Here is a 14,993-nt window from a genome sequence, read left to right as displayed (position 1 = left end):
TTGGTTTAAATTGAATTGAAGATCACATTCCTTTTTTTCAGTAAGTAGAGTTGAACTGTTTGTAATGCAGGTCGGGCAACATGTCCTAGCACCCACCACTCAATGAACAGTAGGTTACGAACATTTACATAGTCCATGCCAGTGACATGTATACAATGAAGAACGCATTGGGAACATAATGTCACATTGATTGATTGTAAATATTGGCAAATTTAGTAATTGAAATCGAAAAGCTTATTCTACTGTTGCACCCAATGCGAGTTTTTATAAAATGAGATGAACATGTTGACAGAAATAAACAAACAAATTCCATTGAGGTGTGCACAGTAAGTAGTTTCAGCATACAGGGCACAACAAAATAGAAAAAGGAAATGAGAATGAACTTGCTGCATAATCACACAGTGGTCTCATCTTTATGAAAATGAATAGTAAGGTTGATGAGTCAAAAATATACAAAACATAAAAAAAGAGGGAATTAGGACAATTAGTGCTTTGAGGCATGGTAGTTTACATTTAAAGGTGTGTGGTGCTCTGAACGTCGTCAGAAGTACTGTCTGTCTGCACATTTGATGTGCCCTCATTGGCCAACGTTAGCTTGTGTGGTACTGTGTCTCTGAGGCTAGCCTCTTCCTCTTCCTCTGCCGCTAGCATGCTGGAATCCTCGGCATCGCTCTCCTCTTCCTCCTCCTCCTCCTCCTCCATCTCCATACCATCGGCACTGCAGCATGAGTCCTCACTCTCACTCTCACAGGAGCTTGACATCTCATCTTCAGAGTCAGAGTATACTTCGGCCCCATGGAAGATGTAGTGGTTAGGTGCTTGGAACAGATACTGAGATGCTGAAGGAAAAAATATATAAACAATAAACACACAATCAGTTGAGTTTAGCTTCAGTGCTTGGTATTTTTGTACTGATGTTAAAAAAAATCATGTTCCAAAATGCTTCTCGGCAAGCATAGGTTCAATATCTAAAAGTATCATCTGCTCAACCTCGTCACAGTGCACTGATAAAATCAATTCACCTGCCATGAGCTTCAAATGCCATTTAGATCACTTTATAACACACACATAATGCTCACATTCACAACTGTCCTTGCTTTTTGCCATTTACACACAAGTACATCAGTTACGTGACGTGACACATGACTGGTCTTGTGATATTACTGATATACTGTTCACAATTCACATTGCATGTCAAAACAATGCACTAAGTCAAATTCAAACATGGCCAATTAACAGTTTCTGAGTATAGTGATCATCGCTAATGTAAAGCAGGTAGCAAAGTCAGTAAATTAAAATAATTCAAAAAGAAAAGCTCAATGTTGTTGTTTTTTTTATTCTTGATAGTGTTCTTATATTTTTTACTTTTTACTCTTGGGGTATTGTGCAAAACATCTAATTAATCAAGTTCTAATTCTGAAAATTATACTGATTCAGTTTAGTTACTAAAGTCTAAAACATACTTTCAAGACGTTTGCTGATTGGACTTCTGTTGATTCGACTGATCCAGCATCGTCTGCGACCTTCGAGGTTGGAGTTTTGGTTCTTTACTTCGGCAGCTTCTTCTTTTGGCACGTCCTCCACCGGCTCTGAAGATGCAGTTGTCTCTTCCTTAGGATGCTGGGCATTTGGACAAGACTCTGGGGGTGTTACATCATCATCAGCTGCTGCAGCATCAGTATCATCATCATCATCATCATCATGTACAGTTTTTGTGACATTCTGACTTTCCATCTCATCTGATGGCTTGACTGAGTCTGCATTGCATGGACTATATTCCTCCTGCACATCCTCGCCAGAACCCGACAAGTTGTCACTCGAGGAATTCTGCTCTGTGGGAGCCGGTAATCGAGGGGGCTTTTCTGTGATTTCAGTGAGTCTTAATGTGTTGTAGCACAGCTGCTCAAAATCTCCGGCTAGTCGGTGACAGAGCTCGTTAATGATGACGTCACAGTCCCCTAGTAGCTCCACATCGAAGTTGAGGTGAGGCAGCTGTTCCCGATTTATAAGTACCTGAGGCACTTCATGAGGAATAGAGTCTGGATGGAGAAGGACAATAGGGGCACTGTTACTAATGCATGGACTTACTGAGTCTTATTAAACATAAGAAAAACTATAAACTGATGCATTGCAAACATACTTGGGATGAGAGCAACTGGTCGGACTTTAAGCGACGAGCCGATGACGATCAAAAGGTCCACCTCATCCTTATCCTGTTTCATGGCTCTGTGGAACATTTCTGGAAGATTCTCTCCAAAAAAGACAATATCAGGCTTCATGATTGCCAAGGGGATATCTGGGGCACATCGTGGACAGCGAGGGACAACCTGCAGAATGATAAATAGGGACATACAATCATTTAAAACAACTTGATGGTAAAGCTATACTGAATGTCCCAAAATGAATTGTAATACAGGTAGACACAGATTTTCATACATGATTTTTTTTCAGTACTTAACAGTTCCTCCATTCTTAGTAAAATGGACCTTGGTTACAACTGTATTTGGACTGCTTTTGTCTGGCGTCCTCTATACCAAAAATAGCTGATCAACAAGCTCACAAGTTAACGAATCGCAATGTGAGCTTGTAGATGTGTTATTGCGCACATGTTCCCCTCAGAATATGGATGCTGTAGTAAGTAATTATAAACATACAAGTCGGAAAGAAATGTGATGTTTCCACTCAGTCTGATACGAATGAAAGATTTTCTTAGACTTGGATGTTGATTTATTGGCCAGGAACATGATTTGGTGTAGTTATTATAATTTTAACTGTTGTATAACTTTGCAGTCACTTTAACATCGGTGGTATAGTGGTAGTACCTGGTTAAAGATGTCTTCCCTTACAGCCTCGCAATCCACTTTGTGTTTACAGACAAGACATCTTGCAGTTGCAAATGACCCTAAAACAATAAAAGTATTATTGACTCTTGATCACTGCATGAGTATTTAACAAAATATGTTGAACTTTTATATAGGCTATAAAAAACGTACCATGACACTGGATAATCCTCTGTACACCAGCCACTTGTTCTAAAGTATCAATGTTCTGTGTGTAATTCCGTAACAGCTTCCCCTGCTTATCCAGCATAGATATGAACTTGTGACAGGGTGATGGCTGGAACTGACCTGGGTAAATTTCCTGCACCGAAAGAGACATTGTCAAAATACCCATTTGTATGCACTTAATCCACTTGAATGGCAAGTAAGGCTGCAAATATTGATTATCTTCTTCACGATTATTCTATTACCTTTTTGATTAATCAAGTAAGGGAAAAATGCATTTACTTTAAATATAAAAATAATGAATATTTTTAATGTAGTGCAAAAAAGCGAGGTGTTAAGAGCTTGTAGATCAATTGTTTTTCTTTATTAATCATTTCACCCGTAATGTAATGCCCAAAATAGGAATTGATTGATAAATATCAATTATCGATGTACGAAAAACATATTGGATTAAATTGATTCATTTCGATTAACTGTTGCATCCTTAATGTCAAGTAATATATTTTACATTTTTATACGTCAGAAGTGAAACAAGGGTGCACAGTCAACAAACCTTTGCAAATTTGAAGAAGGGTCTTGGGTCTCTTCTAAAGTACTCGATATCAAACATAGCTTGTGGGTCTGGAAGATCAGGGAAATCTACAGCAAGCCTTGCATATATACCATCCCTGGAACGAAAGTCTGGTATTCCACATGAAACAGACACCTATGGAAACAAAAAGTGCAATCAGCGAAACCTCTACAATAGTCCTTTATACTATTGTAGAGTATATTTTAAAGGGGTAGAGTATATTTTAAAGGGGTAGTTCACCCAAAATACACCAAAAATAAGTTTTTCCTCTTCCAGAAAATGTTTGCCAAGTTTAGGAGTTTTCTGCCATTATTGATTATGCGGTCATTCCAATACAATGGATCTCAATGTAATTTTAAAAAGTCAACAGCTATCTCTGGGCCAGAGGAAAAGACTACAACATATGTATAAATACAGTGTATAAAACTATGAATACAATGAAATTAATTTTGCTCCGAGCACTCTCAGTCTTAAGACAATATACACAACAACACAACAACTATAGTGCAAACAGACAACAAGAAAGTGCAATGTAAAGTGTCAGTGCATACAGTGCAAGGTCAGCTGTTCAGCAGCCTGACTGCCTGGGGGAAAAAACTTTACTGAGACGGGTGGTGCGAGATTTGATGCTCTGGTAGCGTTTTTGGAAGGAGACTATGCCTCCTGCGCAGTAGAAATACTTCTAAATTAAACTTTTCACAACATGGTCTGTAGTTCTAGAGAAGTCTTTCCTAGACACTGGGTCGGGAACATTTTATGGGTTTCCGACATTTTTAAAATTATTATTTCAAAAGGTTTTTTAACAATTTCAGTCAGATATTAAAATGAATTTAAAGGTCAAATTACCCTTTAGCATTTATTATAGGTTAATTTGTAAAACGGAACAAAATAACACTAATGTTAATACATACCCCAGCACCAGTCAGAACCAGGATCTTTTTACTTTCATGGAGCAGTCGGACCACATCCTCCAAGGTGTTAACATCCTTGCGCTTCTTTCTTTTTGGAGGTTCTGAGATATTAATTATGATCTGCCACAACGTCATGTCATCTAAATCCGGTGGGAGTACGGTCTCTGGAAGCAAGTCTTTCAGAATGGTCCTCGGGTCAGTCTCTCTCAGGATGTGCTGTTGGATGAATCTGTAGGAACCTAGTCAAAGACATGACAAGAAGTCAGAATTTTTAGTCCGAGTTGTTCGTTTCATCGCTGACCGAGTATATAATTACTTAGAACTGCAATCTGTGAAACAAAGTTTATGTCCTAGCCGGGATTCCGATTCCAATTCCAAACCAGGTCTCTGGTGCAAGCGCTAAAATGTTGACTGCTGAGAATGGAAATGGAAAGCCCATTTGGGGAGCGGAGAATATACACTCTGAGCTTCACTATTCACTGTCTAATACGAGTAGTGGACCTACCTGACCACAGGCTCTAAAATCAATCAATAGAAGATATGGGAGTAATCAAATAACAGTAATATATGCCAGCTTCCAGTAAGACGACATAACTATCTGTCACCTATTTGTGGTTGAGGTGTCCAGTCACTTGAGCTTGCATGTGAAGATCTGTCATCCTCCTCGTTGATGTGTTCTGGGGTTTCTGCTAGTCCATTTGAAGGAAGTTCCTCACCAATGAGCCCAAGTACATCTGAGTATTAACACAGAACACAAGTATTACACAAATGAAAGTGAAACGTAATTATAGTAATACAGTTATATCTACACTGTTGTGACATATAACATAACTTATGATGCCACAATTATACCAGTCTAAGAGTTGACATGAAAGTCAAGAGTAATGGGAAAGGACATGAATAAAATGGCTAATGATAAGTTGCTATTTCACCCAATGCAATGCATAGAATAAAGATCAAATGTTAAGCCTACTGTTAATTTATCTACTACTCTGTGCCACTGAGATCAGAGATTCACGCAGTAAATTGACATTTGGCTCCATTTGTACTTTGCCCAGTGCCCACCATTCGAGTTTAAAAAAAACTTCCCAAATGTTTATGTAATTTTGTTCAAGGTCCAATTAGGCATTTTACACTGTCCTGGACTCTCAAATAGTGTTGTTCGCTAAACGTGGCTACTTTGAGCTCATGACAACACGGGGAGCTCTGCTACAGTAAGTAACGTCCCGGGGCTCATGCGTCTACCTGTGGCCTCTCCCATCGTTCCATGAAGCGCGCTGTTCTCGTGTGCTTCCACGGCTCTGCTATGGGGCTCCGGGGTCAACAGTGTCGGTCCATTGTCTCCGCCTAGCGCCGCTGCCGGCCTAGCCGGTGGTGGAACAGGCCCCAGCAGCACTGTTGCTGGGGCCTGTTCCACCACCGCCGGCTCAGCCTCCTCCTCCCCCTCTGCCGCCTCCTCCTGCCGCCCGCAGTTCACCGCCGCCTCCCGGCGGCCCTCGGCGGCCTCCGCTGCGTGCGAGAGCTGTCCAGTCTCGGCTTTTTCCAGTCCATAATCCACGACCGCGCTTATTTTGGACTTTTTCGCGACCGGTTCGTCCGTATCGGAGGCCCTCGAGCAGGCCCTGCCGAGAGTAGTGCTCTTGGTGTCCGCCATCTTCAGCCCGTAAAGCCGCTGAGAAGAACAAGAACTGGGTTGTAAAAGAGAAAAAAGAAAAAGAGAAGAATTCTTCCCCGGTCGACAGCTGGTTGATTTGCATGGACCACGTGACTCCTTCTCCACCAATAGTGGCGTCCTGGCCGCGACTTCCTTTACGTCGATGACGTCAAACCATAACAAAATATGTCATGTGGTTAAAAATTAAAAATCATCGTAGGAAATGAAGTATGAAGTTATGAACGCTATTATTGTTGTGTTTTACACACTAACACACATCATTCATAATTGGTCCATGATCCATAATCCCTAAAATGCTTATCTTGAGATTGCAATCTTTTTGAAGCCTTAAATTTGTACATTATAGAAGATTTTCTGCTTCTTGGAGAGAAAAAAAATACATCCATTAACCATAGGAATGTTTACTTTATCCCCAATGATGAATATAACTGAGCTAAGTAACATGTGTGTAAACAATGTGCTTATGTTATGCCAGTGTCTGACAACGAGAACATAACGGATCTTACATCAGAGTCAGTCAGACAACAGCCACAGCAACAGCTGAACAGAACAGAACAGCCGCTAGTTAAGCAGCTGTGATCCTTTAGAAATCCGTCCCATATTGTGAACAGTTTTGCGTATTTTATGGAGGCCGTTTTGAATTGTAGACCAGAGGACTTGGAGGATTACTACGGTTTATTAGGGTGTGATGAATTATCGTCGGTAAGTATTGCCATTTGCCAGTTTCCATATGCTTTAATACTGTATTTTTGCCTTTCTCCTGATCAAAATGATAACAGTTTAAAAGATAAAACTGATAAAAGATGACAGAATTCACTATGAAACGTCATCAACAACGTGCAACGGGCTATAATCATGGCTATAATATTATGTAACCCGTAACCGCGCGCCGCTCACGATCCTGCATGGTCCTAGGCTCCAGAACCTGGACTAGACCTGTAAACAATAGCACACAGAACGCCTTATTTTTCTTACAGACTGAACAGATTGTCAACGAGTATAAGATTCGAGCCTTGGCATGCCACCCAGACAAACACCCAGACAATCCAACAGCAGGTAACATCCTGCTTCCCAATTTATTGTCCACAATCTATGTAAATTGCCTTTACAAATGCACCATTTATTCACCATTTATGAAAACATTGCAGTGGAAGATTTTCAAAAGTTGCAAGAAGCAAAAGAGGTTCTGTGCAATGAAAGTAAAAGGAAAAACTATGACCTGTGGAGAAGAAGTGGAATTGTCATGCTTTTCCATGACTGGCAAGCCTTGAATGATTCTGTGAAAACAGTAAGTGACTTTGTAAATCAGTTGCAAATACACCAGCTGTAATTTTATGCCATTATGGCTATTGCTATTAATTGATCTGGTGAACTGTTTTCAGTCAATGCACTTTGCAGTGAGAACCAAGAAGGAAGCAATGTTGGAGGGGGTGAAGGCACAATACTCTGCTACCTCTGCAGATGATTCTCATTTGGAGCTGGAGACACAAGGAGTGTCCTCAAATGAAGAAGTGCCACCCTCAAGTAAGTACAGTTTAAAATAACTTGAAAGTCTGAAAAACAGAAGTGTTGTTTACCGCTACCTACTACTTAATAAACTTAATACGACTGAGGTTAGCTATGTGCTTGGTCCTGAAAATAGACGATCTACAAGCTCACACAACGCATAGCAACAACACATTGTGTGATTGATTGATTGATTGATTGATTGAAAATGTTATTAACAGATTGCAGAATGGGTACAGTCCAAGAAGCAATAAGACTTGTTTACATCAGGGTCCTCTATTTTCAATTCATCAAAACATTTAAAGATATATACAAATATGCACATCTATGCAAAAAAAATCATCAAATACACAGTTAGAAAAAAGGGTAAAAAATAGAAGGGGGGACTTTCACTTTTTAACAGGGGCCAGTTTCGAATTGCAGATGGCTGTAAGTGCTCTTTGAGAGCGGTTTTGAAGGAGGCTGTTAACGGCTGTTGGTAGGGCGTTCCACATTTTAGTGGCATAGGAGCGAAATTAATTTAACCCCTTGTATTGTTTGAGCCGAATCTGGGTTGAATGTGGTTTGTTGAACTCCCTCTGGTGTTGTGATCATGACAGGTGCATGTGTATCTTAGTGGTGTAGCGAATCTTGTAGACCAGGCCCATTGCAAGTTGCTGTACTCTGTCGTCAACCATTCCATTCCAACCTATCAAAATGAGCAGGGGTGAGGTGGGTTCTAAATGGTAAATGGTAAATTTATATAGCGCCTTTATCCAAGGCGCTTTACAGAGATTGTGCATTACATTCACCCATTCACACACATATTCATACACCGATGGCAACGGAAACCATGCAAGTCACCAACTAGCACATCGGGAGCAATTAGGGGTTCAGTGTCTTGCTCAAGGACACTTCGACAGTAACTCTGGGGGAGCCCGGGTTTGAACTGGCAACCTTGCGGTTACCATCCAGGCACTCTACCCCTGAACCACCACCGCCCCCGATTCTGGGAGTAAGGCCAAGTAGTTTTGGGATGTCTGGAGCCTTGTTTTTAGGGCCTTTAAGGTGCAAGCTGAGGTGTGAGCTTGTAGATCAGCTATTTTTTTTTAGCTATCTCTGACTTTGACCCAACCTGATATATGAGATAACTTTTATCCATGAATTATTCTAGGTGACTACTGCCACAGGCGCTTCCGTTGGGAAGGTGACTCACCATCCAGTCTACTGCGGAAGTTCAGAAATTATGAAATCTAAATGTATCATCTTTTAAATGTTTCCTTGTTATCAGTCTGTCGTAAAGTCTGTCACTGTGATACCAAAGTTGTGTGAAAGTGGTCTGAATTTAAAATGGAAATAGAAAAACTGTAAGTTGCCACTGTGAGTTAAGAACCTTAAAGCTGCATTATGTAACTATCCTGTTCAACTCCGGATTGAACCCAGGTCTCCTGCGCATGTGTTGAAATTATAACGACTAATGGAGCTTGCCTGCTTGCTCTGGGGAGAATTAGAATTTGCCTTTCAGGTCAAAATGTATGTCAAAGGTTGTGTACACACCTCATGAAGCCTTGAATTCATAGTAGGAGAGTCTCCTACTGGGTTGACTGTGCGGTGCCCTGGTCATCAAAGTATTGGCTTAGGAATGCATTGGCTTAGGAATGCGACAAAACCGGGGGCACGGTGGCACAGTCGGTAGTGCTGTTGCCTCAAGGTCCTGGGTTCGATTCCCGCTGGGGACGCTGTGGGTGCTGGGGGTGTGTCCTCTCCGCCGCGTCATCAGTGCCCACGTATACCCGAGGTGTGGTTGACGAAAGGGCCCCCATTTTTTCACACTGGGTGAAAAAATGGGTGAAAAAAAGGAATGCGACAAAACCATAAAAACCATAAATTCAAGGCTTCGTGGGGTGTGTAATTGATAGAAAATACGTCATTTTTTGAGTGAACTATACTCTACCATACAGTAGGACAAAAACATCCAGTCAGGTGACAAAATGAAAAGAAAAGTGAATAGATTTACAGTAAATAACATTTATTCTCTATTATAGTCCTACTTTTACAAGATTTTCTTGTGAAATGCAAGAAATGCATGTTCTTCTGGAATGTAATTGGGGCCTAAAGCTATATGATAGATCAAACATAGCCTCGATACCCAGGCTTTCCAAACATAACAGTGGCATAAGTAAATCCCTGGACTGACCAAAGTGTTTTGTTGTAGTATAAATTGTTAATATTAAACCGTGCCTAAACTTCACATTTATATGCTATAGTCAACCTATATTGAAACATTGTATGTGCAATGTTTAACATTGTAGTTGGACACTATGTATGTGTTTATTATATAAAAATAAGAAATAGCTTATTGTTGTTGAATAGCTTATTGATGACAACGCATATTGTCATCAATATATAAAACTCATTCAAATACTTCTACCTAGAAAAATAATAAATAATAATATACAAATACAGAAGTTGTAGATGATTATCTTCATAGCTGGGACAGAATTTGTTAAAATCGTGCACTTGGTGACAACCAAGTGCGACGCAAACGCGTTGGGCTCCCCCCATAGTGCTCAGTTTGCAATGAATCTAATATTAAATGGGCCAGTATATGGTTAAAAACCAAAATAATGGATAGAAGAGATAAAAATCTCTTCAATGGATTCTATTAGTATTGGGTATGCTAAATAACATACTAAAACTGCGACGTTCTATAACCTTTTTAGACAGGCCTTTGTAACATAGTGCTGTATTGATCTCTTCTCTTGAAATGTGCTCTATAAATAAAATTGACTACTTACTTACTTACTTACTATAACCATACCTAATACCATGCCAAAAACTTGGCAAGATTGTGCACCAAAGTGCACAATCTTGTTGATTTTGGACGAATTCCGCCCCAGCTATCAGCAATTTATTTTAAGGTTATGCATCTTTTTTGACACAAACATTCCACTCTTAAACAAAATGGATGCTTTTCTTTTTGGACGATTAATTTGATATATTAAGAAATATATATTTATCAGACTTTAATGTTGTCAAATCTTTTGTATTCCTAATATATTAGGCTATATTATTTGTAAACTAAAACGTTGCAGGCTCATTTTTGCCTCAGGCTCAAAATAAATTAAGGCTAGCCACAGATGTCAGTTTGCAACAGAACTACTGTGTACTGTCTCTTTTTTGTGTGTTTCTATCATCCATGTCAGTGGTTTTCAACCTTTTTTATATCAAGGCCCATTATTGAGCATTTGGGCCACGGACCACCATTTGATGAGATTTAGCCGACCCGAAACGAATGACTTTTGTTCAAAATTCCATGCTGTTGGGTGTTGGCAAACTTTGATCAAAATAACAATTATTCTACATACTCTAATTTGTGTAGACTTCTTGTAAATTAAGTAATGCAGATGTTTAACAATAATTTAACTCTTGAGTGCGTTTACGCTATCAAGAGTAAAATATCTACTATAAGGTATACGCCGCACTAAAGGGACCATTTGGTTATCAACTGTCCATCATTGATTGATTGATTGAAGAATTTATTAACAGTTTGCAGAATTACAGTACATTTCAAGCACAAACTCAATACAAAGGCTGTTAACTGTGAGTGGACGACCCAATTAAGCATTACACTTGTTTCCAACAGGGTCCACCATGTTCAAATCATCAAAACATTTAGAGACGTACAAATAGACACTTCTATAGACAGAACAGGAATTCATCAAAAAGGAGGTAAAAAGGGAAAAGAAATATATACAGTGAGGGGAAAGAAGGGGGGGGCGGGGGGGGGATTCAGATTTTACGGGGGCCAGTTTCGAATTGCAGCCATCCGTAGGTGCCCTTTGAGAGCGGTTTTGAAGGAGTCAAGGGATTCGCATGTCTTAATGACAGTTGGTAGGGCGTTCCACATTTTGGTGGCATAGGAGCGAAAAGAATTTAGTCCCTTGTTTGTGCCGAATCTGGGTTGTACATGGTTCGTTGTACTCCCTCTGGTGTTGTGGGTGTGGACTTCGTTAACATTAAGGAAGTATCTAGACAGGTACATGGGTATCTTGGTGGTGTATCGAATCTTGTGGACCAGACCCATTGCAAGATGCTGTACTCTGTCGTCGACCCTAAGCCATTCCAGCCTGTCGAAGTGGGCAGGGGTGAGGTGGGTTCGGGGGGCTAGATCAAGTAGGAGCCTGACCAGTTTGTTTTGGGAAGTCTGGAGCCTGGTTTTAAGGGCCTTTGAGGTGCTGTGGTACCAGGAGGTGCATGCATAGTCAAAGAAACCCTGTACAAGGGCTCCTGTTAAGGTCTTCAAGGTGTTTTTGTTGACCAGTGAGGAGATCCTGTAGAGGAATCTTGTTCTATGGTTGACTTTTTTGATTACGTTGGTGGCCATTTTATCACCGGAAAGATTAGCCTCCAGGATGGAACCTAGGTAGGTAATTTCATCTTTACGTGTGATAACATTGTCACCCACTCTAACCAAGAAGCCATTTGCCTTGCTGAGATTACTAATAGAGCCAAAGAGAATGGATTCAGTTTTTCCCAGGTGTAAAGATAGTTTGTTATCAGCGAGCCAGGTGCAGATTCTACCGAGTTCAGAGCTGAGGGCATTTTCAACCTGCAGTTTGTTCTTGTCCGAGACCAGCAGTGCTGAGTCATCTGCGAACAGGAACAAGTTGCAGTCACAGGCTGAAGTCATGTCGTTTACATATATTAGGAACAGTAGAGGCCCTAGTATGCTTCCTTGTGGAACGCCACAGCTCACTGGGAGGGGGGGGGACAGTGTTCCGTTCACTTCCACCATCTGTTCTCTCCCCTCCAGGTAGGATTGCATCCAGCTCACTGATGTGCTATCGAAACCAATTGCTTTTAGCTTGTTAACCAGTATGGAGTGGTTCACGGTGTCAAAAGCCTTTTGGAGGTCCAGCATGACCATGCCGCAGTATTTGCCAGCGTCCACCTCTTGTTTGATGTGGTCGCTCAAATAGAGAAGACATGTGTCAGTGGAGTGGGATGTTCTGAAGCCAGATTGGAACTCGTACAATAATTTATTAGTGGCAAGATACTTTTCAACCTGTTCATAGACTATTTTTCACTTTCGAGATGGAACTAAGAATAGAAATAGGGCGGTAGTTGCCGGGGTCTAATTTACTCCCTTTCTTGTGCAAGGGGGTTACTTTGGCCAGTTTGAAATCTTGGGGGACCTGTCCCTGTTTGATGGAGAGGTTTACTATGTGGGTGATGATTGGAGCTATAGCTATCATTTAGCTGGGGACCACCTGGAACCCCCTCAAGGACCACTGGTTGAAAACCACTGATCTATGTGAACTGTGAAGTGAATGTTAACTGGACTGAGCGTGAGCAGGGGCGCCTGGCACGGTGGCACCTGTTGTTTGACTCGTGACCTCGCGAGAGTCGCGACGCGTCACCACCACCAGGCTTTCCGCAGTGCCTGTGGAAAGCCTGGTTTCGATTTAGGGAGTATTGCTCTGATCCGGTCTAGAACCCGCCTACTGTATCCGGTATTTTACGCATACATTACACACACACAACACAACATACACCGTTTCCGCTCTATTGCCAGACAGGTCCGATCAGCAACTTGCAAATTCTGTGCTCAATTTCATTGGCCGACATAGCCATCGTCTGAGCTGTGAGTGGACAATCACCTGCCACTCAGATCATGTCCGAATATATGGGTTCATCTCAGGACAAGTGAATGTTTAGGGTCAAACTAAAAAGCAGTACCTGACAGTCAGTGATATCAACATGGCGGGACGTCTTCTTCTAGTCAGAGCTTGTACAGTAGCGACAAGACCCAATGTTGTGTCCAGACCACTGCAACGCGCCATGGGGACCCTGCAAGGTAAGATCATGCGTCTACATGTGTGTGTCAGGTGTGTGATAAATGAAACCACGGAATGTAACGTTTAGATACCGCGGAGATACGCAGTAAACAAATAACTTTGCTTTGCCGTTTTTCATAGCTCACTTGAAATGAACATATCGAAAGAGTTATTAAATGTAATGATAATACATTATAGCCTTGATTGAACCTTTTTTTTACCAAGCTTGTCAACTAAAAATGATCATGACACACGCATTTTCACGCACAAGACATTTTGAATTTGAATTAAAGCTGCTATGTTTTCCCTTGTGGTTCTCTTATGGGTTTACCCCTTCTTATAAATGCCGTATACAAGCTGGAAATCGTTGAATTAAAAAACAAAATGAAGGTCATTTGGATTGAAGTGGCATAAAGGCCTTTGATAGACCCACCTTCCTTGGCATACGTGTGATACATACTGGACTTGTGCCAGCAGCCAGCATGTGTGCACAGCACAGGACAGAAGTAGCCCTGCTCTGTGGGTGGCGTCTAGAACTATATTGCGGACATGCTCATCTAGTAACAAACAAGTCATAATTTAATCACTTGAGTTTACCAAACCGCAACTGAGAATTGCAAAAACTGGCACATGGGAACTAACTGCAATGCTATGATTGAGCTAATTAAAGTATCACACAGTTGTCATAAATTACATTGATTTATTGCAGGGGTACCAACGGACGAGGAACAAGCCACTGGGTTGGAGCGTCGTGCTATGGAGAGTTCCAAGAAGGGACTGGTAGGCTTCTGTGTCCAATATAACGACCCCCCCTCCTCCCCCCCATAACTAAGTGTAAAATGAACCTGTGGTACACTTGAGTTAAGACCTAGTTTGAATGAGAACCACTAATTATGCATATTTTCCGGTGTAAGATATTCCACGGATGTTTTCAACTGTTCTATTTACAACACAGGATCCATACAGCATTCTCAAGCCCAAGTTGTATGCTGGAACCAAAACAGAGCCTCACATTGTCCCAGGCGTCAGTAACAAAAGGCTGGTGGGCTGTCTGTGTAAGTGCAACATTAGCCCAAAAAATAGCAGGTCTAAAAGCTCACAATATGTTGTCTTGAGCTCATCTATTTGCTATTTTTAAATTCTCTGTAGGTGAGGAGGACCAAAGCGCCATCATCTGGTTCTGGCTCCATGAGGGAAATGCACAGCGCTGTCCCCAGTGTGGGTCCTACTATCAGTTTGTCCATACAGAGATTCCCCACTGAAACAAGCCTCCAATAGAAGACTAGACACCACTGTCAGCATTACTTGCCTCACTCAAGTCAAATACCCTGATCAATGTGTTCCGGTTATTGAACATGTACAGTTTCTCATCAATAAAATGTTAACTCCAAACTAAATGGTCTCATTGCAAATTACACCGGTTGTCATGTGAACTGGGCACTCTTCTTGTGAAAAGGGTGAGCTGATGTATAAAATGTATCCCTTCAGTGCTGCTTTACACAGTAC

General features: G+C 41.2%; 3 protein-coding genes across 3 annotated transcripts; 2 read left to right on the top strand and 1 right to left on the bottom strand.

The window, feature by feature from the left end:
* Positions 1-378: 378 nt before the first annotated feature.
* Positions 379-5,866, bottom strand: sirt1 (sirtuin 1). The gene is made up of 9 exons (XM_079512809.1): positions 5,733-5,866; positions 5,093-5,221; positions 4,488-4,726; positions 3,559-3,711; positions 2,994-3,141; positions 2,823-2,902; positions 2,141-2,327; positions 1,464-2,039; positions 379-839 (listed from the first exon to the last, which is right to left on the bottom strand). The coding sequence occupies exons 1-9, from the start codon at positions 5,746-5,748 to the stop codon at positions 514-516; spliced, it is 1,854 nt and encodes a 617-aa protein (XP_079368935.1). The 5' UTR covers positions 5,749-5,866; the 3' UTR covers positions 379-513.
* An 879-nt stretch (positions 5,867-6,745) lies between these two features.
* On the top strand, positions 6,746-9,016 carry dnajc12 (DnaJ (Hsp40) homolog, subfamily C, member 12). The gene is made up of 5 exons (XM_079512190.1): positions 6,746-6,864; positions 7,140-7,218; positions 7,311-7,450; positions 7,545-7,686; positions 8,822-9,016. The coding sequence occupies exons 1-5, from the start codon at positions 6,787-6,789 to the stop codon at positions 8,902-8,904; spliced, it is 522 nt and encodes a 173-aa protein (XP_079368316.1). The 5' UTR covers positions 6,746-6,786; the 3' UTR covers positions 8,905-9,016.
* Positions 9,017-13,350: 4,334 nt separating this feature from the next.
* Positions 13,351-14,884, top strand: cox5b2 (cytochrome c oxidase subunit 5B2). Its single transcript, XM_079512006.1, has 4 exons — positions 13,351-13,507; positions 14,197-14,267; positions 14,443-14,542; positions 14,637-14,884. Exons 1-4 carry the CDS (start codon positions 13,411-13,413, stop codon positions 14,747-14,749), a joined length of 381 nt encoding a protein of 126 aa, XP_079368132.1. The 5' UTR covers positions 13,351-13,410; the 3' UTR covers positions 14,750-14,884.
* The last annotated feature ends 109 nt before the right edge of the window (positions 14,885-14,993 follow it).

The sequence above is a fragment of the Electrona antarctica genome (assembly GCF_951216825.1).
Source record: "Electrona antarctica genome assembly, chromosome: 10".
Taxonomy (NCBI): domain Eukaryota; kingdom Metazoa; phylum Chordata; class Actinopteri; order Myctophiformes; family Myctophidae; genus Electrona; species Electrona antarctica.
This window is presented reverse-complemented; position numbering and strand designations above follow the sequence as displayed.